At 51.6% G+C, this 17,434-nt stretch overlaps 1 protein-coding gene across 3 annotated transcripts; it reads left to right on the forward strand.

Moving 5' to 3' along the window:
* The first annotated feature begins 526 nt into the window (after positions 1–526).
* NUTF2 (nuclear transport factor 2) lies at positions 527–17,098 on the forward strand. Of its 3 annotated transcripts, none has more exons than XM_046681696.1 (5): positions 527–678; positions 12,367–12,494; positions 14,529–14,600; positions 14,685–14,783; positions 16,589–17,098. In XM_046681696.1, exons 2-5 carry the CDS (start codon positions 12,396–12,398, stop codon positions 16,700–16,702), a joined length of 384 nt encoding a protein of 127 aa, XP_046537652.1. In that variant the 5' UTR covers positions 527–678; positions 12,367–12,395; the 3' UTR covers positions 16,703–17,098. The 3 variants fall into 3 exon arrangements, with proteins under 3 accessions (XP_046537652.1, XP_046537654.1, XP_046537653.1); XM_046681698.1 differs by lacking the exon at positions 527–678 and adding an exon at positions 825–1,149; XM_046681697.1 differs by lacking the exon at positions 527–678 and adding an exon at positions 8,827–8,977.
* The last annotated feature ends 336 nt before the right edge of the window (positions 17,099–17,434 follow it).

A 17,434-nucleotide genomic window follows, 5' to 3' on the forward strand; every position in this document is an offset into this window, starting at 1 on the left:
TGTAAGAGTAATCTTGTTTCCAGCTGAGCCCCACTTAAGCATTTGAGTCTCCTGCCCAAGGAAAGCCTCACGTGCTCGAAACCAGTTTTGGGCCCGACTGGCACCAGCAGGGCACACAAATGTCGGGACATAAGCTAGAGGTTCCCCCCCAGCTGGCCTTAGAACACCGATCTGAAGAGCCGAAGGGGCTGCCAGAGCACCAAAGGGGAGGGGGGTTCACCAGCGGAAACAACCCAGGGGCCCAGGGAGGGGCGGTTGGGCCAGCTTAGGGCCAGGCCAGACTCCCACGGAGGCGGGGCCAACCCCACACGGCCGCGCACCCTGGGCGGGGCCGGACCAGCGGGACCTGGGGATGACTGAGCCCTGACCCTCGCCTGGCGCCAACTTCGGGTGTTCCAGAGGCTTCCGCTAGACCACAATTCTCAGGGGCTCGCCCCGGCAGCCTCCTTCTCTTGGTTTAGCCTCACCTCCCGCGCTGCGGGCAGTGTCTGGGCCTCGGCGCATAGGACGCCGGGAACTGTAGTTTTATCCTGGCGCACTATGCCAGGAAGGAGCGCGGGGTGACTGCGTTTCCCAGAGTGCAGCGGGGTGGCAAGGGAAGGCAGGGGGGAAGGGACAGTCGGTCGCAGACCGCGCTGGGTTGCCGCCGCCGCTGCCGCCATCGTGCCAGCCCCTCGGGTGAGTGTCGGGGCTAGCGCGCCGGGGTGGGGGCTGGGCCGCAGGAGCCGCGCTCCGGGCCGCCTGGAGCCTCCGTTGCGAGTCCCCGGGCGGCCCCTCCCTCCCACCCCCCCGGCGGCCCGAAGCCGCGCGGGGCCGGGGCCATGTGTCGCGCGCGGCTCCGCCTCCCGCCGGTCCTCTGAGGCGGCGGCCGGGGGAAACTCAGAGAGAGACAGCCAGGCACCTGTGTGTGCCGTACTGTGCCTCTGGCGGGTGCACCGGACTGCGCTGGGCCGGGCCTTTTTCTCTGGTCTTCACCATCCGGATGGTGCTCTCCGGCCCCGCCCCGTCTGGCCTAGTCCGGCCTGCCTGAGTCCCGCAAGCTCTGCAGGCAGGCTAGCGGGTCGACCCCAGCCCCACGTCCTGCCACCCGCCTGCCAAGGATCCGGGGATGGGCAAGCGCCACCCAGCCCGCTGCAGACTCAGCATTGGGTAAGGGCGCCTGCCTGCGGCAGCTCGGGCTTAGGACCGTCACCCGGTTCCCGACCATAGCCCGGATAGGATGTAGGTGAACGCTCCTCCCTTGTCTGCCGGCTGGGAGTGCACGAAACCTACCCCCCACTTTGTGGAACTCATGTGTAGGTTCTCCTGCGTGGAGAGCAGGGTCAGGGAATCTCGGGCGTCAGGGGGTTCCACGTGGGACTTCACCCCTGGCCAGCGTTGGAAGATCTGGCTGGATGCGATGAGGCGGCTCCAGGCTGGTAGGCTCAGCCTCCGCCCTTCTATCAGTGACCAGGCCCTAGCCGTGGGTTGGCCACATCGTGTTAATGGAGGAAGGGAGAAAGGAAGCCAAGGAGGTGAGGTTGGATGTGTGAGCCTCCAACACATTGTTAGATGTCTCTGGCGCAGCCTAATCCTCACATCTGCTCCTCCCAGAGTCATCTGCCCTCCTCCCACAGAGAAGGAGGATTTCATAAGAATGGTGGTGATAAGGTAAGATTTAATGCAGAGAGAAGTAGAATTCAGGCTGGAGATCCATGAGCCCAGCGCCGAACAAGAGGCTCGGCTAGAAGCAACATTGGGGGTGGGGCACATTTGGGCTGTGGGGCTCAGATTCAGACTCTGTGGGGCACTTCTGAAGTCTGGGTGGCAGAACTAGAGCTTAAAACTGCAGAAAGTCAGGCTTCCCTTGCTTGCTCACTTCTCAGCAGTTGGAGTGACCTATGAAGAGGCAGGAAGCTGTTTGGACCTTGGGAAATTGCCCTTAATCATGGCTCCAGGGACCCCGCTGAGTTTTGGGAGAAGAGTATCTAACCAAGGAGTAGTCTTCTGACAGGCTTTGTAAAGGCACTTCTGTCTGAGCGACGATAAATTAAGGGAGCGGTCCAGAGAAAACCGTGGGGTTTTGGAAACAGTTTTTCAAATCTTGATTCCTCTGACCCACTGTGGCTTCTGAGCCACAGTTCTTGCAGGAACTAAAGAAGCAGCTAAGTTTCTGCAGACCTGGCCTCAGCAGCAAGCAGGTCTCTTAGGAGAGTTGAGTTAGGTCCATGATGCAGAAGGCTGCCGCCTCTGGACTTTTTTTTTTTTTTTTTTTTTTTGAGGAAGATTAGCCCTGAGCTAACATCTGCTGCCAATCCTCCTCTTTTTTGCTGAAGAAGACTGGCCCTGAGCTAACACCCGTGCCCATCTTCCTCTACTTTATATGTGGGATGCCATCGCATCATGGCTTGCCAAGCGGTGCCATGTCTGCACCCGGGATCCAAATTGGCGAACCCTGGGCCGCCAAAGCAGAACGTGCGCACTTAACTGCTGAGCCACCGGGCTGGCCCTTGGACTATTTTTTTTTTTCCTTGAGTGTTTCCCCGGGTGATTGGGGATTTTCTGGTCATTGGGCGCTAGCCTTGGAAGTTTTCCTGCAGTTGAATTGCTCTTTGTAGTCATTCTCCCTGCTTAACAAGGACAGGTAAGGATCTATTCAGATTTCCTTATCAGAACTTGCCTTCTTTCAGAACTCAACCTTCCTAATCCACATCCTAGCCCAAGAGGACATGGAAGTCAGGTTCATTCAGCAGGATCAAGAGAGGCCTAATTTGCCAGTGGAAGTGGGCAACAGGAGGGACCACCCAAAGAGCACACAGGATCAGTGTGGTGGAATCTCTTAGTACTAGAGGCATTTGTTTTCAAGACCCTCTCTTGATTGTCGGTATTGATTCTTTCCAGAGCACGGGTTTCAGGTGAGCTAAGCTTATGGCTGTAGATTAGTTTGCACATTCCAAGGCCTTGGGTGGCTTGATTACAAGGGTTTTCTTCAAGGTCAAAAAGATACTGTTCCTTCTTGAAGGTTACTCAGGAGTGGGAGGAATTCAGGTCCCTCCCTCTCATTCCAGTCCTTCTGGAAGTTCCCTGTAACTTCTGTGTCTAGTGTCATTGCTGGGCATCCTGAAACTCAGAAGACCTTAACCTTTCTGAAACTTGGCAGGCCATCTGAGTCTGAGATAAGAGACGAAGCCTGGCGTGGGGCGTTGGGGATGTGGCTGCATAAGCATGGGGACAGGGTGTGAGGATGCCTAGGTTCTCAACCAGCTCAAAACTAGGTGCCTTACTGACATGGAGCTCACCTGTCCTCTGAGGCATGTGTCACTTTATTCTGCTGTGTTTGCAGTTGATGGGTTGGGATGGAAAGATTTAAGAGAGAGACAGAATTCTCAAGTTTTACAACTGAAAGGCACCTTATATCAGAAAATTCTGGGGCCGGCTGGAGGTGCAGTGGTTAAGTGTACACGTTCCGCTTTGGTGGCCCGGGGTTCGCTGGTTCAGATCCCGGGTATGGACATGGCACTGCCTGTCAAGCCATGCAGTGGTAGGCATCCCACGTATAAAGTAGAGGAAGATGGGCATGGGTGTTGGCTCAGGGCCAGTCTTCCTCAGCAAAAAGAGGAGGATTGGCAGATGTTAGCTCAGGGCTAGTCTTCCTCAAAAAAAAAAAGGAAAATTCTAGGATTCTCTTACTGAGGCATTAATATCTTGCCTGAAATTGTTTTTTCCTCCTTTCTCACCAACAATCAGTTTTATTCAGCAACCATTCTTGGGGCCTTCTATGTATCAGGCTCTGGGTTGAGGCTGGAGGTAGAAAAATGAATCCTACACAGTCCTGGTGCTGGGGAAAGGAGGTAACAGTAATGGGGGAGACAGGGGTAATGTTGCTATTATGTGCTGAGAGCTAAGTTGAAGGGACCTACAGGGGCTCTTGGTCCTGCACAGAAGAGGGGGCTTCAGAATGATTAGAGTACCCAAGAGGAAAGACTGTTAATGAGCACACTCTCCTCTCCAGTGCCTGGCGGGAACCACAGAGCAAGATATACTTCTGGATACTGGGCCTAGGAAGGTTTGGGGTCCCTTGAGCGAGGCTGACACCACTCCAGATTGCTATGGGTGTTGAGTCTAGCTGCTGTATTTTACAGCCTGCTCGTTTGTCCCCCAAGTTTCTCTGCTGAGTGTTCTCCCAGTGCTTGGGAATCTCACCAGCATTTTGTGGTCTGTGGCCTTCCCATTCCTTGCCTGGAGCCTGGATTTGTGGCTTCTGCCCCTTTGACTGAGACCCTCTCAGGTCACTTTTATTCAAGCGCCCAGTGCTCCTGGAGTGGAACCTTTTGGGACATCTTCCCAGAGTGAGACACAGAGGCACCCTCCCCTGAGATGAAAGGAAATAGTCATTTTGGAGAGAGGGGAGTAGATGTAAAAAGTTTTCCACAGGATGGACTTTGAAAATTGGGCAGGATTTCTATGGGCTGGGATTGAGCAGAACCTCCTGGTGAGGTTTTTTGCTGTTAGGGTTTTTTTTTTTGAGGAAGATTAGCCCTGAGCTAACATCTGCTGCCAGTCTTCCTCTACTTTATATGTGGGATGCCTACCACAGCATGGCTTGACAAGTGGTGCCATGTCCACACCTGGGATCTGAACCAGGGAACCCCAGGCCGCCAAAGCAGAATGTGGGCACTTAACAGCTGTGCCACTGGGCCGGCCACAGGTTTTGTTTTGTTTTTTTTTAATTTTTCCGATGGGTCATTTGAAGATGTTTGTGTGGTTAGAGTTGGATTTGGGTTGGCTACCCCTTCCTCAGCTCTGAGATTCTATGATTCTCTTGCTCTGATCATATGTACCAGAAATTTGACCATATGAGTCAGCATGTGGGTTATCCCTGAAGTGACTTCCGGGCCTGTCTGATGTGATCATTCTGCTCAGCACCCTGACCACCAGGTCTGTGCGGCACTTTCCCCCTTCTCATTCTATCAGCGGGAATATGTCTTCCTAGGAAGAATCCTTTGTTCAGGTCCATGATGTGACTGGGGAAGTGTTTTAGTGGCCAGGGAAGAGGGATGCAAGAGTGCCAGAGGGGTGGCCCTGCTCACTGGCCCCAGGACTCCCACTGCCGGCTGACCTGTTATGGCCGAGAACTTCCTCTCACTGTCCTGGGCCTTACTCCTTCTTTGTTGCTGGTACCTGCTGTGTGCCAACTCCCTAAGCTGCCCGGCTAAAGAGGGGGCTATCCTGGAGAAGGAGAACCCCGCTCATGAGAGGGGTGTGTTCAGGGTACCTGGGAACTGAGGGCCATTTGCCTCAGTAAACTGGGAGAATTCTAGAATGTTTGTTTCTTAAAGCCTCAGATACTCCATTGAAGTCACTGGGTCTCACCAAGGCAGAAACTGCTGCCCCCTCGAAGGATATGTGTGTGTAGAAGCTTTGCAGAGGTGGTTTCAGGCCCAGGAGAATGCAAGTTCTCAGTTGTCCCTACGGTGTAAATCTGCTTTGACTTGCTGAGAATGCCCTCAGAGGCTTTTTGTCCTGAGAGGCATGGAACTTGCTGATTTCAGAGGGGAAGAAAAGGCCTGGGCTCCATTCCTCACCACCTCATCTTGCTACCTATACACTTTCTGCTGCTTGACATTGGCTCTCAGCTGTTCCAATCCAGGCCAGTTTCATGGACATTTTATTGCTGGTTATGGCAGTGGCCTTGTGTGGTCTTGAATCCTTCCTTCCTTCCTTCCTTCCTTCCTTCCTTCCTTCCTTCCTTCTTTCCTTCCTTCCTTCCTTCCTTCCTTTCTCCCTCCCTCTCCTCCCCCTCCTCCCCCCCCTTGTTTTCTTTCCTTCTTTTCTTTCATTGGCCCTTGGCTAACATCTGTTGCCAGTCTTCCTCTTTTTGCTGAGGAAGATTGTCACTGAGCTAACATCTATGCCAGTCTTCCTCCACTTTGTATGTGGGATGCTGCCACAGTGTGGCCGATGAGCAGTGTGTAGGTCCATGCCCAGGATCCAAACCCCTGAAGCCCAGGCTGCTGACGCACAGCACACAAACCCAACCGCTATGCCACCGGGCTGGCCCCTTGAATTCTTTCTCAATCTCTTGAAGTTTTGGTTTCCTCATCTATGAAGTGATGTTAAGCATACCAGCTTTACAAGGCTGCCAGGCTCAAATGAGAAGACACACGTAACTATAACTGTTTGACTTACAGGAGGCATTCCTTGCACCACCCTGGGCACTGCATGTTCATCTCTTTATTACCCTGCCTACCTCGTAGTCTCAGAGTTTCATGGCGGTATTGGCCAGGCCTGGTAGTGGCAGACCAGAGGGGTGGTTACTTAGGGACTTTCAAGCCCCACTGGGGTAGCCAAGTCCAGGTGTTCCCTAACCAGCAAGTTCATGGATGGAAACTGTATAGGACAGGGGCCCCAGAGATTTCTGAGCCTGGGAAGGCTACTCAGGGACTAAGGGCGGAGCAGAGAGACCATGATGCAGGTCTCAGGATTCAGCTTCTAGGCCAGCCAGGGCAGCCTGAAGGCTCTGGAGTCCTCCTACCAGGCAGAAGAGGAGGAAAAGGCCCTCAGGGTGCTAGGGACACCTAGCCCTCAAGAGTCTGCCCAGGAAAGGATTCTGTCCTGGCCAGCCATCCATGTACCAGACCTTGGCTGATTTCTCTCCAGACTTCAGGCAAGTGGTGGACTGGGTAGTTGCCTGTCCTGGCTCAAGGCTCTTTCATCATGTGGCATCCCTGCAGGAGGCTGAGGTACCCACCTTCTTCCCAGCTCTTGGACTTAGTGTTCACCTAGGACCTGACAGTAACTCCTTACAGCTGTGTCCTGCTTTATACCCTCAGTTAATTACCCTTAACATCCCCACAATTACTGATGAGGAGGCAGGGTCAGAAGGTCATACCATGAGGGAGAGGAGGAGCAGGAGCCAGAGGCCAAGCCTTTGAGGTTGTGGTTGTCTGCTGTTCAGCCACAGCTACCCTCAGGTGACCAGGATCTTGGGAGTGAGAGAGGGCATTGGGGCCAAGCCTCACTTGCCACAAGCCTCAGACAGACAGATGGCTGGGTAGATAACAAAGGATTGTTTCCTGACAACTTGGACAGAAGGTGTGGGTGGAGGGGATGTGGGTCATTTGGCCACTTAAATTGAGGAGTTTTGCCCAGAACTCACTCCTCCAGAGAAGAACAGCTGGCCTCTCAGCACAGGCTCCTAGGTGTTCACGGACTTGATCAACAAATAGTTATTGAGAGCTGAGCCAGGCACCATGGGAACAGGGGTGCCCCGGTCAGGGAGATGGACTCTAAACAAATATGTAAGTGTGACAATCTCATGCAGTGATAAGACCTAGAAAACAATATAGGATGGTGAATTGAGCAACTAGGCAGCTACTTGAGACTGAATGGTCAGGGAAGGTGTCTAGGAGAAGGTGACGTTTGAGCTGACACATAGGTGACAAGGAGCCAGACACATGAAGATCTAGGGAGAAGGGTGATCCAGGTAGAAGGATCAACAGTTGCAAAGCCCTTAGGTGAGAATAGACTCAGCATGTTCCAGAAACAGGAAAATGCCCAGAGTGGCTGCAGAGGAATTTGGGGGAGTGGGTGGCAGGAGTTGAGGTTGGACAGCCAGGAGGGCAGGTCACCCTGGGCCTTGAAGTCAGGATAAGTGGTTGAGACTTTGTCAATGGAGAATGGGAAGGGAAGTCATCGGAGGGCCATAGGACAGGATACACAGCACCCCTCAGACCATGAAATCAGAGGAGCAGTTTGTTCCTGAAGGACAAGCAGGCTGCAGTGTCTTCCTGTGTTGTTGCATCCCACCACGTTCACCCACTCCCCACAGTACACGCCTATGCTCTGTTTAAGCCAGGTTTGGCTGTCAGTCCCATCTGTTGGAGGAGTCCTTCCCGGCCTCTATACTCCAGGGCTGTTTGAGGACTGGCAGACAGTAGGTGTGAGGGTAGTGGCCACGGTTGGTGCCAATTTCAATGACCCCGCTACAAGCTCAGCACATCTGCTGGCGTCCTCTGTAGGCCTCAGTGATGCCTCTCAAACATCTGAGCATCTTTCTGTGTATCGGTCTGAAGTTAGTAACATCCTCTTCCCCATCACTCTCCTGCCCTAGTCCTTGCCCCAGGTCCAGCTAGGCCAGGATCTATCTCTGCTTTGCTGAGATGGTAGAATGGGGTTGTGACTTAGGAGGTTTTGGGAAAGTGTGAGATCATCCCCTATGAAAACGCCTATTGTTTGGTGTGGAAATCTGCTTGGCGCCTTTGTTTGGAGGCAGAAGCCCTGGTTCAGGCCTGTCTTGCCCATGTCTGAGAAAGCCAAGGTCAGAGATTGGGACTTCAGCCGTATGTGCTGTTCATTTTTATCTCCAAATGAATTATCGCTGAGAGTCCTGGCTCTGGAGTCCACCAACCCTGGTTCCATGCAGTTGCACCATCTATTAGGTTAGCAACCTTGAGCAAGTTAGCTAACATCGCTGATCCTCATTTTGCTCATTCCTAAAAGGATGTTAGGAACAAATGCATGTGAAGCCCTTAGCACATTTCTACACCTAACACGTTAGTGAAAATGAGATGTTGTCAGCTGGACACTGCTATTTCAAGTTTTGTTCCTGGAAACACTGACTCAGAATTTGAGTATAAAAATGAAATTATTTTGTTGCCTAATGGGATCTCCTGGACCAGAGGTTTTAACCTGGGCTCTATGACTGAACCTCAGGGAGTGTGAACAAGCTGAAATTATTCACAAGGCTGGGGCATCTCTGCCTCTTTGCAAATTTATTGGGAGAGGGTCACAGTTTTTGAGACATTCTCAGGGGGTCTTTGCACCCACAGAGACCTAAGGGTCAGTGAAGGCTGATGCTCAGTGGGCGAGAGGTCATCGAGGTCATTTCTGCTCCTCGAGGAGCCTGGCCTCAGTCAGCCTGCGGACTGTTGGGGTGAAGCAGGAGATGACGTGGTCAGCGGCCCTCGGAAGAGCTGTAGGAGAAGCCGTCATGAAGGTCAGTCCCCATTCTGATGTGAGGCTGCCTCTGAGCCTTGGCATTTTGTTTCTTTCCAGGCTGTTCTTTCCATAGTAACTGTATTAGAAACAAGGTCAGGGCTTGCTGGCCATGCTGGGGAACATCCTCCCAGCCTGGTCCAGACTCCTCCCCTGTATTACATGGAGATGGGAGGGGGGTTCTGCACCCTGCTTCTTTTTCTGGACTCAGGAATGCTGCCTTCCAGCCATCAGTTAAAAGCTTTGTGAAAGATTTGGAATCAGAAACCATGAATCCTGTAGTTTGCTGGGCCACGTTCTGTGCTGGGAGATGGGGAAAGGAGGAATTTAGGGGGTGGCAAGAACCACACTAGAACCCTCACAGCCCAGAGCTACAGTGTTTAGGGGGAGAGTGGGCACTGGGTGTGTTGATAGGGGTTTGCACCTGGGGTTGGGGATCAACATTTGAGTCTGGGAAGGAGTCCCTAAATAGGTGGGGTCTGAACAGTAATTTGAAGGAAGAGCAGGGACTGACCAGGCAGATGTGCGGAGGGAGGGCATCTCTGCAGGGGGACATCTGTGCAAAAAACACAGCGAGCAAGCACTAAGTGAGTTCTGGTGTGTTTGTGTGTGGAGCTGGATCGAAGTAGGAAAGAATGGCTGGGGAGGCTGGGACAGGTATGGATGGCCACCTGTGGAGCTTAGGAGGTTTGGCCTTCAACCCAAAGGCGAGGTGTTATAGGGGAGGGACTTGGTGGTTTAGAGCTAGGGATGCAAAGGTAGCAGAAAGCAAGCATGGGCCTCAACCAGAGTACCCAGTGTCAGCACTGATATACTGGATCAGCTGGGGGCAAGACTCCCCACGTTGCTTAACCTCAGTTTTCCCAGCTGTTAAGTGAGATAACAGTGGAATCTGACCACTTCGCTATTGTGATCACCACATGGAAATAAATACATAAGGGTCAAGCAGGCCTCAAATGAGGTTGGTATTGGCTTCAGGGATCCCACTTGGCATCTTTAAAGCAAAGGCCTCAATTCTCATAGTTTTGAAGGTTCCTTCTCACACTTTCTAGGAGACCATGAGCTGTCCTGTTCCTCAGGCGAGATCACTCTGCCCTGACACACCCCACTGGACCAAAGGACTCTTCTGTCCCTTTATCCCTCCACCCTCTTCACTTCACCACTACCTCTGCCAAGTAGTTTCTGTGTTAGCAAGTTAACACACCATGAAGAACAATGTTGAAAAAGGAAAAAACGCCCCCACACGTCCGCTACCTTACTGCCCCACCACATGACGGCACTTTTCTTGTCTTTGGATCAGCTTGTAGCCTTAGTTCCCCTCACCCTCCATCTCCAGCTCCCCAGTTCCCTGCCCTTATCTCTTTTCGTTCCCGCGGACATTTGCCTGCGCTGTTTCTTCTCATTGGCATACTCTTTCTCCAAGACTCTCCCTGAGGGCTTTCAGCCTTTCCAAGGGCAGGAGAAATGTCCTTCATCCATTCCTCCAGCTTTTCCCCTACCCCAGAGCTCTCAGGGGCTAGGCAAGACATTATGGGGGAGGGTAAGATGCAGTGGGGTCAGGCCCCAGTGAGTGAGCCAAGCAGAGGAAATACTAGAGTGGAAGGGACAGAGATGGGAGATACCAGGCTGTGCCCTGCCTCCGGTAATCCACGTTTGTGTGTGGGCACAGCCACAGTCTGACCCCTTGGAAATGTGACCAAGACAGAGCAGCTGAGACTAGCAGTTGATCCTGTGCTTTTCCCACTTGTTCATTTGTTTCTTGGCAGAGTGTATGTGAACTGGGACGCACCTTGTGTTCCTGTGTAGCCGGTGTGGCCGGGTCCAAGCTTTCTCCTCTGCTTGTTTTAGACTTTCCTGAACGTTTCTTAGTCCTCCCAGCACTGAGCTATTTTTAGTGCCACTCCCTCCTATGGGACCTAAAATAAAGCTGGCTCAGCTTCCTGGCCCCTCATTGGCTGCAGTGTTGGTCACAGGCTGGGAGATTGGTTGGATTGGGGATAAGCCACTGGCCCCCCTACACTTTCCCTGCCCACTGGCTCCTCTGGCCTTGGGTGAGATCACAGGGACTGGAGCAAATTACCACTTAACTATGTTGAGCTGAGGGCTTTACCAGGTTCCCTTAGTGAGGCTTCACAACCACTGGCAACATCGGGATGCCACCCCCATTTTACAGAGGAAAAGGCTGAGGCCCTAAGAAAGCCAGTGACTTGTATCAGATCCATCACTTCTAATAGTTGTTTACCAAACCCACCTTCTCACTGCTTTGGTTCAGCCCTGTTATCAGGAGAGAGGGAGATCTTCTACAGTCAGAGACAACAGTAGAACAACACATGGGTCTGCTATCATGGGATTCTGTGGTAGGATGTGGGCTTCCCTATCTGGGAGGGGCCTAGCAAAGCTGGAGTTGCTCTCTCATCTGGGGCTTGGGTTTTCCATCAAGCACCCTTGGGACATGGCCTGTCTAGCTGGGAGGGGAACTCCCCTCCCCGCTTCAGAGACCAGAGAGAAGCAGCCCCTTCTGATGGGGACAGTGCTGGGATGGGGGATTTGAAGAGATGACATGTTTCCCCCTTACAGCCTCCATTTTCCCTCCCCACTATTATTCTGTGATCCTCTGAACTCATGTCCCCAACTCTGAAGGGGTCACCCCCATCAATGAAGAAATTCCTCAGAAAGGACCAGGCCAGGTATCACCTGGCCTCAAAGAAGTAAACTGCCCCCTTAAGACTAAGACTTGTTTTGTTGCAAGTGGGGCCTTGAGGAGCCATCCCCCCGCCCTGCCCCTGCCCCTACTGGGTCTTCCTCCACCCACCAGTGAAGCCCTGGAGCAGTGCTGAGGGACTGAGTGCTGAGTCCCATAGGATGGCGTGGGTTGGGGGAGCTGAGGGCTACAATAGAAGACACTCCACACACAGACATCAGTACTTCCTGGTCTACAAGGTGGGAAGAATAGCAATAATTCGGGCCTTGCAGGTTGTTGAGGGGGTTAAATGAAAAGATATGGGGAAAGTGCTTAGCTGTTCTTTAAAGGCCCATCCCTTCACTGGGCACTGAAGGGCCTGCTCTAATCTTCCTTTGTCCTGGCTCCACCCTTAGCACTGATCCTGTGTGCTCCACCACCCTGGCACCCCTCTGTCTCATCAAGCAGAGCTCCTCAAAGGAAGGGTTGAGTTTGGTCCACCTCTGGGCTCCCTGCACTGGTCTGTATTGGCAGGGGTCTCCTACCAGTTCCCCAGGGCCTCTCCATGTTCCCTGGGAGAATAGACCTCAGCAAAGAACTCCCTAATCAAGGATGTTACAGAGGGTTGAGGGTCAGTGAAGAGACAGCAGCTGGCTGCCTCCTGCTCTCGTAGTACCAACGCTTTCCTCCCTGTCTCGCTGGTCTTGCAGGTCTCAAGGAGGCCGAGTGACGCTCCAGAATGGGAGACAAGCCAATTTGGGAGCAGATTGGATCCAGCTTCATTCAACATTACTATCAATTATTTGATAACGACAGAACTCAACTAGGCGCAATTTATGTAAGTCTCCAGCTCTAAGCCTAGAATGGGACCCAAGGCGATCAATTCAGATGTTGGGCCAGTGAGTCCAGTTCAAAACTTCTGACAGCCCTCACCTGGATTTGGCTATACCCTTCTATCTGAGCTTCTGTTCATGGGACAGGGGGCCTGAGGCCTGGCCCAACTGCCTGGTCTGTACATTTTCTTCTATTATCTTCCACAAGAGTGGGGATCTTGGTACCCTGGGCAGAGTGTTTTAGGCTGGCCATTCCAGGGTTCTGGGAGTGCCTCTGTTCCAGACTGGGCAGCAGCAGGCAGAGGCTAGGACTCATGGTGCCCTCTGGAGGCAGCAGCCATCATCATCATCAGTGTAGAGCTGAGTTCTCTTGGAGGCCCCAAGCCTGGCATCCTTTTGGGAGCCAAAAGCCCCTGAATGTTCATGGGAAACAAATAAGGTTAACCCAGGGAGGCTGGTGTATCCTTTGAGAAACACTTCTATGCAGGCATTGCTTGCTGCTATTTTACTGGAGTTCATATACACCAAGAGCTGCTCCTGTTTGACCCTGCCCAAGACTCAGTCACAGAAATGTGATTGATCAGGCCACACCTAGCAGGTCTGCCCAAGATGAGAATGATAGGAGTCATCCAGCATAGCCTCAGAGCCTGACTGGGCTGTGGGCAAACTCCTCTGTGTCTTCCTCCAAAAAATCAGGGTCCATTCAGAAATTTTGGAGGAAAGATAAGGTTCTTACCAGTGGAAGGCCAAATCCAGCCCAGGTATTATTTGATTGTCATTAGCATAGATAGAAAATTTTAACAATTTGAAATGATCCAGGATCCTGGCACTTCTGTATTATTGCCTCTTAAAATCAATTAAAGGGGCTGGTCCCATGGCCTAGTGGTTAAGTTCAGCGTTGCTCCACTTTGGTGGCCCAGGTTCAGTTCCCGGGTGCAGACCTACATGACTGATCGGTGGCCATGCTGTGGCGGTGACCCACCAGCAAAATAGAGCAAGATTGGCGCAGATGTTAGCTCAGGGCAAATCTTCCTCAGCCAAAAAAAAAAAATCAAAGCAGGCCTGACCCAGAGAAGAGAGTTAGCAAGAACCTAAAAAAGCACTTTATATATGTCATTGCATATAATCCTAAGCATATCCCCTTTGAAGATCAGGAAACTGAGACTCAGAAAAATAAGTAACTTGCCTAATGTCACAGCTGGTAAGTAGCAGAGGCACTTTTGAGTTCTGCCCCTGAAGGCTATGGCTGGGAAGATCTAGAGAGGAGAGGGTGAAGCTAGTGGGTTGCTTGCCGATGATGGGGAAGGTCACAGGCTAGGCTTTGGGAAGCCTTGTGAGCCTCTAGCCCTCCATGACCCCATGGGAGCCCCCCACAGGAAGGGCATCAGTGGAACTCAGCCTGGGCTCTAGAGATGATGATGAACATAGAATGTTTCCAAGTTGTTCTTTTTTTTTTTTAATTGCTTTTTCTCCCCAAATCCCCCCAGTACATAGTTGTATATTTTAGCTGTGGGTCCTTCTAGTTGTGGCATGTGGGATGCCGCCTCAACATGACCTCATGAGCAGTACCATGTCCGCGCCCAGGATCCGAACCGGCGAAACCCTGGGCCACTAAAGCAGAGCATGTCAACTTAACTACTCAGCCATGGGGCCAGCCCACAAGTTATTTCTGATGGCGTTTCTGGGACTGGTGCTAACTGACCATGTAGCAGGATGGCTTTAGCTGAGCCCTGGCCACATATGTCCAGCCTGGAGCTCATGCATATCAGAGGCCTTATGACTTTGTGAATAAAAACTGGGAAATGAACTTACTTAATAAGTTTGTATTTTGTTAGATAGTCTTTCAGAGCCTGGGCTCTGGGATGATGGGGTGTAATTAAAGAAGTTGTTAATAGGGTAAAGTTTGGAAGCTACCCTCAGTTCTCCTTACAGATAGGGAAACTGCAGTGTATACTCATTTCCCCAAGCAAGACCCTTTTCAGGGCCTCAGAGATACTCCTTGTGCTCTAAGGCCTGACCCCGGGTTTCCTGGTTTTCAGATTGACGCATCATGCCTTACGTGGGAAGGACAGCAATTCCAGGGGAAAGCTGCCATTGTGGAGAAGTTGTCTGTAAGTAAGAGCCAGGGCCGGGCTGCAGGCAGCTCCTTCCCCATCCTGCTGGTCACAGCCCACTGCCCACTCTTTCTCTTGCAGAGCCTTCCGTTCCAGAAAATCCAGCACAGCATCACGGCGCAGGACCATCAGCCCACGCCAGATAGTTGCATCATCAGCATGGTTGTGGGCCAGCTCAAGGTAATAGTGCTGCTAGGGAGGCATGGGCGGGCAGAGGAGAGCCCTGCACCCCTGCCTTCCCTGGGATGTGATCTGCTTATCAAAGGGCACCCAGACAAAGTGACTATCTAGAGCTGTATAGTTCAATATGATAGCTACCAGCCACCTGTGATTTTTGAATTATATTAATTAAAATGAAATAAAATTAAAATATAGTTCCTTGGTCATACTAGCCATATTTCAAGTGCTTGTAGTTACTTGTGGCTGTCTATTGGACAGCACAGACGTAGAACATTTCTGTTATTGCAGAAAGTTCTATTGGAAAGCACTGGTCTGGAGCCTTTTTGGAAAAAGGACAAGAGGTATAGGAGCAGGATGGGGCTGTGGTGCCAAGCCACTGGGCCTTGACATTGCCCCGAGGTATAGGTGGGCCTTCTGCTGGCAGCTGACCCTGGACAAGCCAGCTGGGTGCTGAGTAGCAGTCCCCAACTGGAGTCCATGCTGCCACTCCCCAAGCTAGCTGCTGGCTCCTCTACCTGCTGAACGAGGCAGATTCCTGCAACTTCTGCTTCTCTTGGCATTTTCCCTTCCCTTCCTCAAGACCTATCATCCTCAAAGCCTTCCTGCAGCCCCTCAGCCCCCTAAGAACTCTCCAGGAATTCCTGCTTGTTGTGCTCCAGCAGACTGAAGCCAGATTCTTGGTTTCCCAAAAGTTCCTTCTCCTTCCCAATGCAGCACAGATTGGCTGCCCATTGACCAGGTTCCAACCTCCTGGGCCTCTGTTGTGGGGCTCAGAATAACAGGCCCACATGCCTCTCCCCAGGCTAGGCAGGGCTTTCTGAATCCAATACAAAGGTGGAGGAAGGGACACCCTAGGCCTCTGCAGTGGACCTAGAGGGTTCTGCCTTCTGGTCTGGACTTTCCTGTCTGTTTCTCCTGCCTGTCCAAGATACCGTGCCCAGAGCCTATCCTCAAACAGGCCCTTGGCAGTGAGGAGGTCTCCCCAAGGGACTCAGTGCCCACTTTCCCAGGCTGGGGTCAATAAGCAGTGTCCCTTCCCATCTGGCTTCAGGTTTTTTCTGGTGTTTCTGTTCAACTCAGAGCCCCCAGAAGACTGATTTGCCTCCTTGCTGATGATAATTGCCAGAAAAACCAGTGATGTTAGATACAGAGCTGGTTACCTGAGCTCCTACCTCAACCAGGCCTCATCCTGGTGTTCTGTAGTTTGGCTGGAGGTCTCTTGTCTTTCTTTTTTCATTGTAAACATTATATATTACATGACAGGAAACAGATCACCCAATGGCGATACTTTGTGTTTTTTTTTTCCCCTGTAGAGCCATGATCACAGTGTGAACTCAGCTTTGAGCCTTTTCTTACATGCTTAACCACAATCAGTTTTAGCAGTAGCTTCTCCTGATTGGACTAAGTGGCATGATCAGACACTAAGATTGTTTAGTGTTTATATACCATAAGTTACATGGTGAGCACTGTAGAACTCTTTCAGATTGATCACTTGTGCCCAGAGATGTGGGCTCAGATGCAGGTATGTTCTCTGCTCTGTTGCTGTAGCTAACTGATGAATTGTTCTGCAGTTTAAGTGCACGTAGTGGTGTGAGCTACCATCTGTAAGCCCTTAAGTGCCCAGTGCAGTGCTTCATACATTATATCAATTCACATTCACAAGTACCCCTTGGCTATACTGGGATTTGAGTCGAAGACAGTAGGGCCTGGTCCCAAACTCAGCATTCTTTGCCCTGTCCCCGTACTGCTGAACTCCCTTGCTGTTCCTTGGCTCCCTTACTGAATCATTTTCTCTCTCCTCACAGGCTGATGAAGACCCCATCATGGGGTTCCACCAGATGTTCCTATTAAAGAACATCAACGATGCTTGGGTTTGCACCAATGACATGTTCAGGCTTGCCCTGCACAACTTTGGCTGACCTCCTCCCAGCCAGGCACTCATGCTGTTTGCTCCTCCCTCCTCTTCCCAGTACTATTCACACTCCTCCAGATGCTCCAAATATCATACACAAATGAGCAGGACCCGGTGGGAGTGGGCGCAGTGCGCTGCTGCTACTGAGGTGTTGTGCATGATGTTTGGACGCTAGACTAGTTGCATCTGACAGGAGAAGTTTGTGTTGTACCAGCGCATGCCTTGGAAAGACTTAAGTAATGCAAAAGGTTGTCTCTCTCTTTTTTTTTTAATCTACTGACAAGTTGCTCTAGTAACCCAAAGAAGTGAAGGAGAAAGCAGCTGCCTCACCGCCCAGATAATTGATTTGTTCAGATGTTTCAATGCCTCATGATACAATAAAACCACGAAAATTTTCTTAACAGTTTAAATTGTTTTAATTAGTTTAATAGTTGGCTGGGCATCAATAATTACCCTGCCCCATTAGCTCTCTCATGTCTCACCCTCCCACCTCTACCCCAACTCAGCAATACCGGTTGCAAGGAGAGAACTGCTGAAGCAGCACCCCCAGCTAGCTCTTCTCAGAAGCCCTGTGGGGCATAGTGTTCCCCTCCTCAGCCCACCTGGTCTTAGGAAAGTGAGCTGCAGACAGGGAAAGCTCAGGTCTGGCCTGAAGCTTCCCTCACACTGAAGCCTCTGCAGTCAGTTCTAACACCTCCTGTGACCTCTACACTGAGTCAAGTCAGGGCTCTAGTAACAG

The sequence above is a fragment of the Equus quagga genome, chromosome 13, assembly GCF_021613505.1.
Source record: "Equus quagga isolate Etosha38 chromosome 13, UCLA_HA_Equagga_1.0, whole genome shotgun sequence".
In the NCBI taxonomy this organism is placed as follows: domain Eukaryota; kingdom Metazoa; phylum Chordata; class Mammalia; order Perissodactyla; family Equidae; genus Equus; species Equus quagga.

Excerpts from the sequence above, each read along its gene's own strand:
- NUTF2 (XM_046681696.1), top strand. The coding sequence starts at position 12,396 with ATGGGAGACAAGCCAATTTGGGAGCAGATTGGATCCAGCTTCATTCAA. Across the intron at positions 12,495-14,528 it reads CTCAACTAGGCGCAATTTAT|ATTGACGCATCATGCCTTAC; the intron begins GTAAGTCTCCAG and ends CCTGGTTTTCAG. Across the intron at positions 14,601-14,684 it reads CCATTGTGGAGAAGTTGTCT|AGCCTTCCGTTCCAGAAAAT; the intron begins GTAAGTAAGAGC and ends TTTCTCTTGCAG.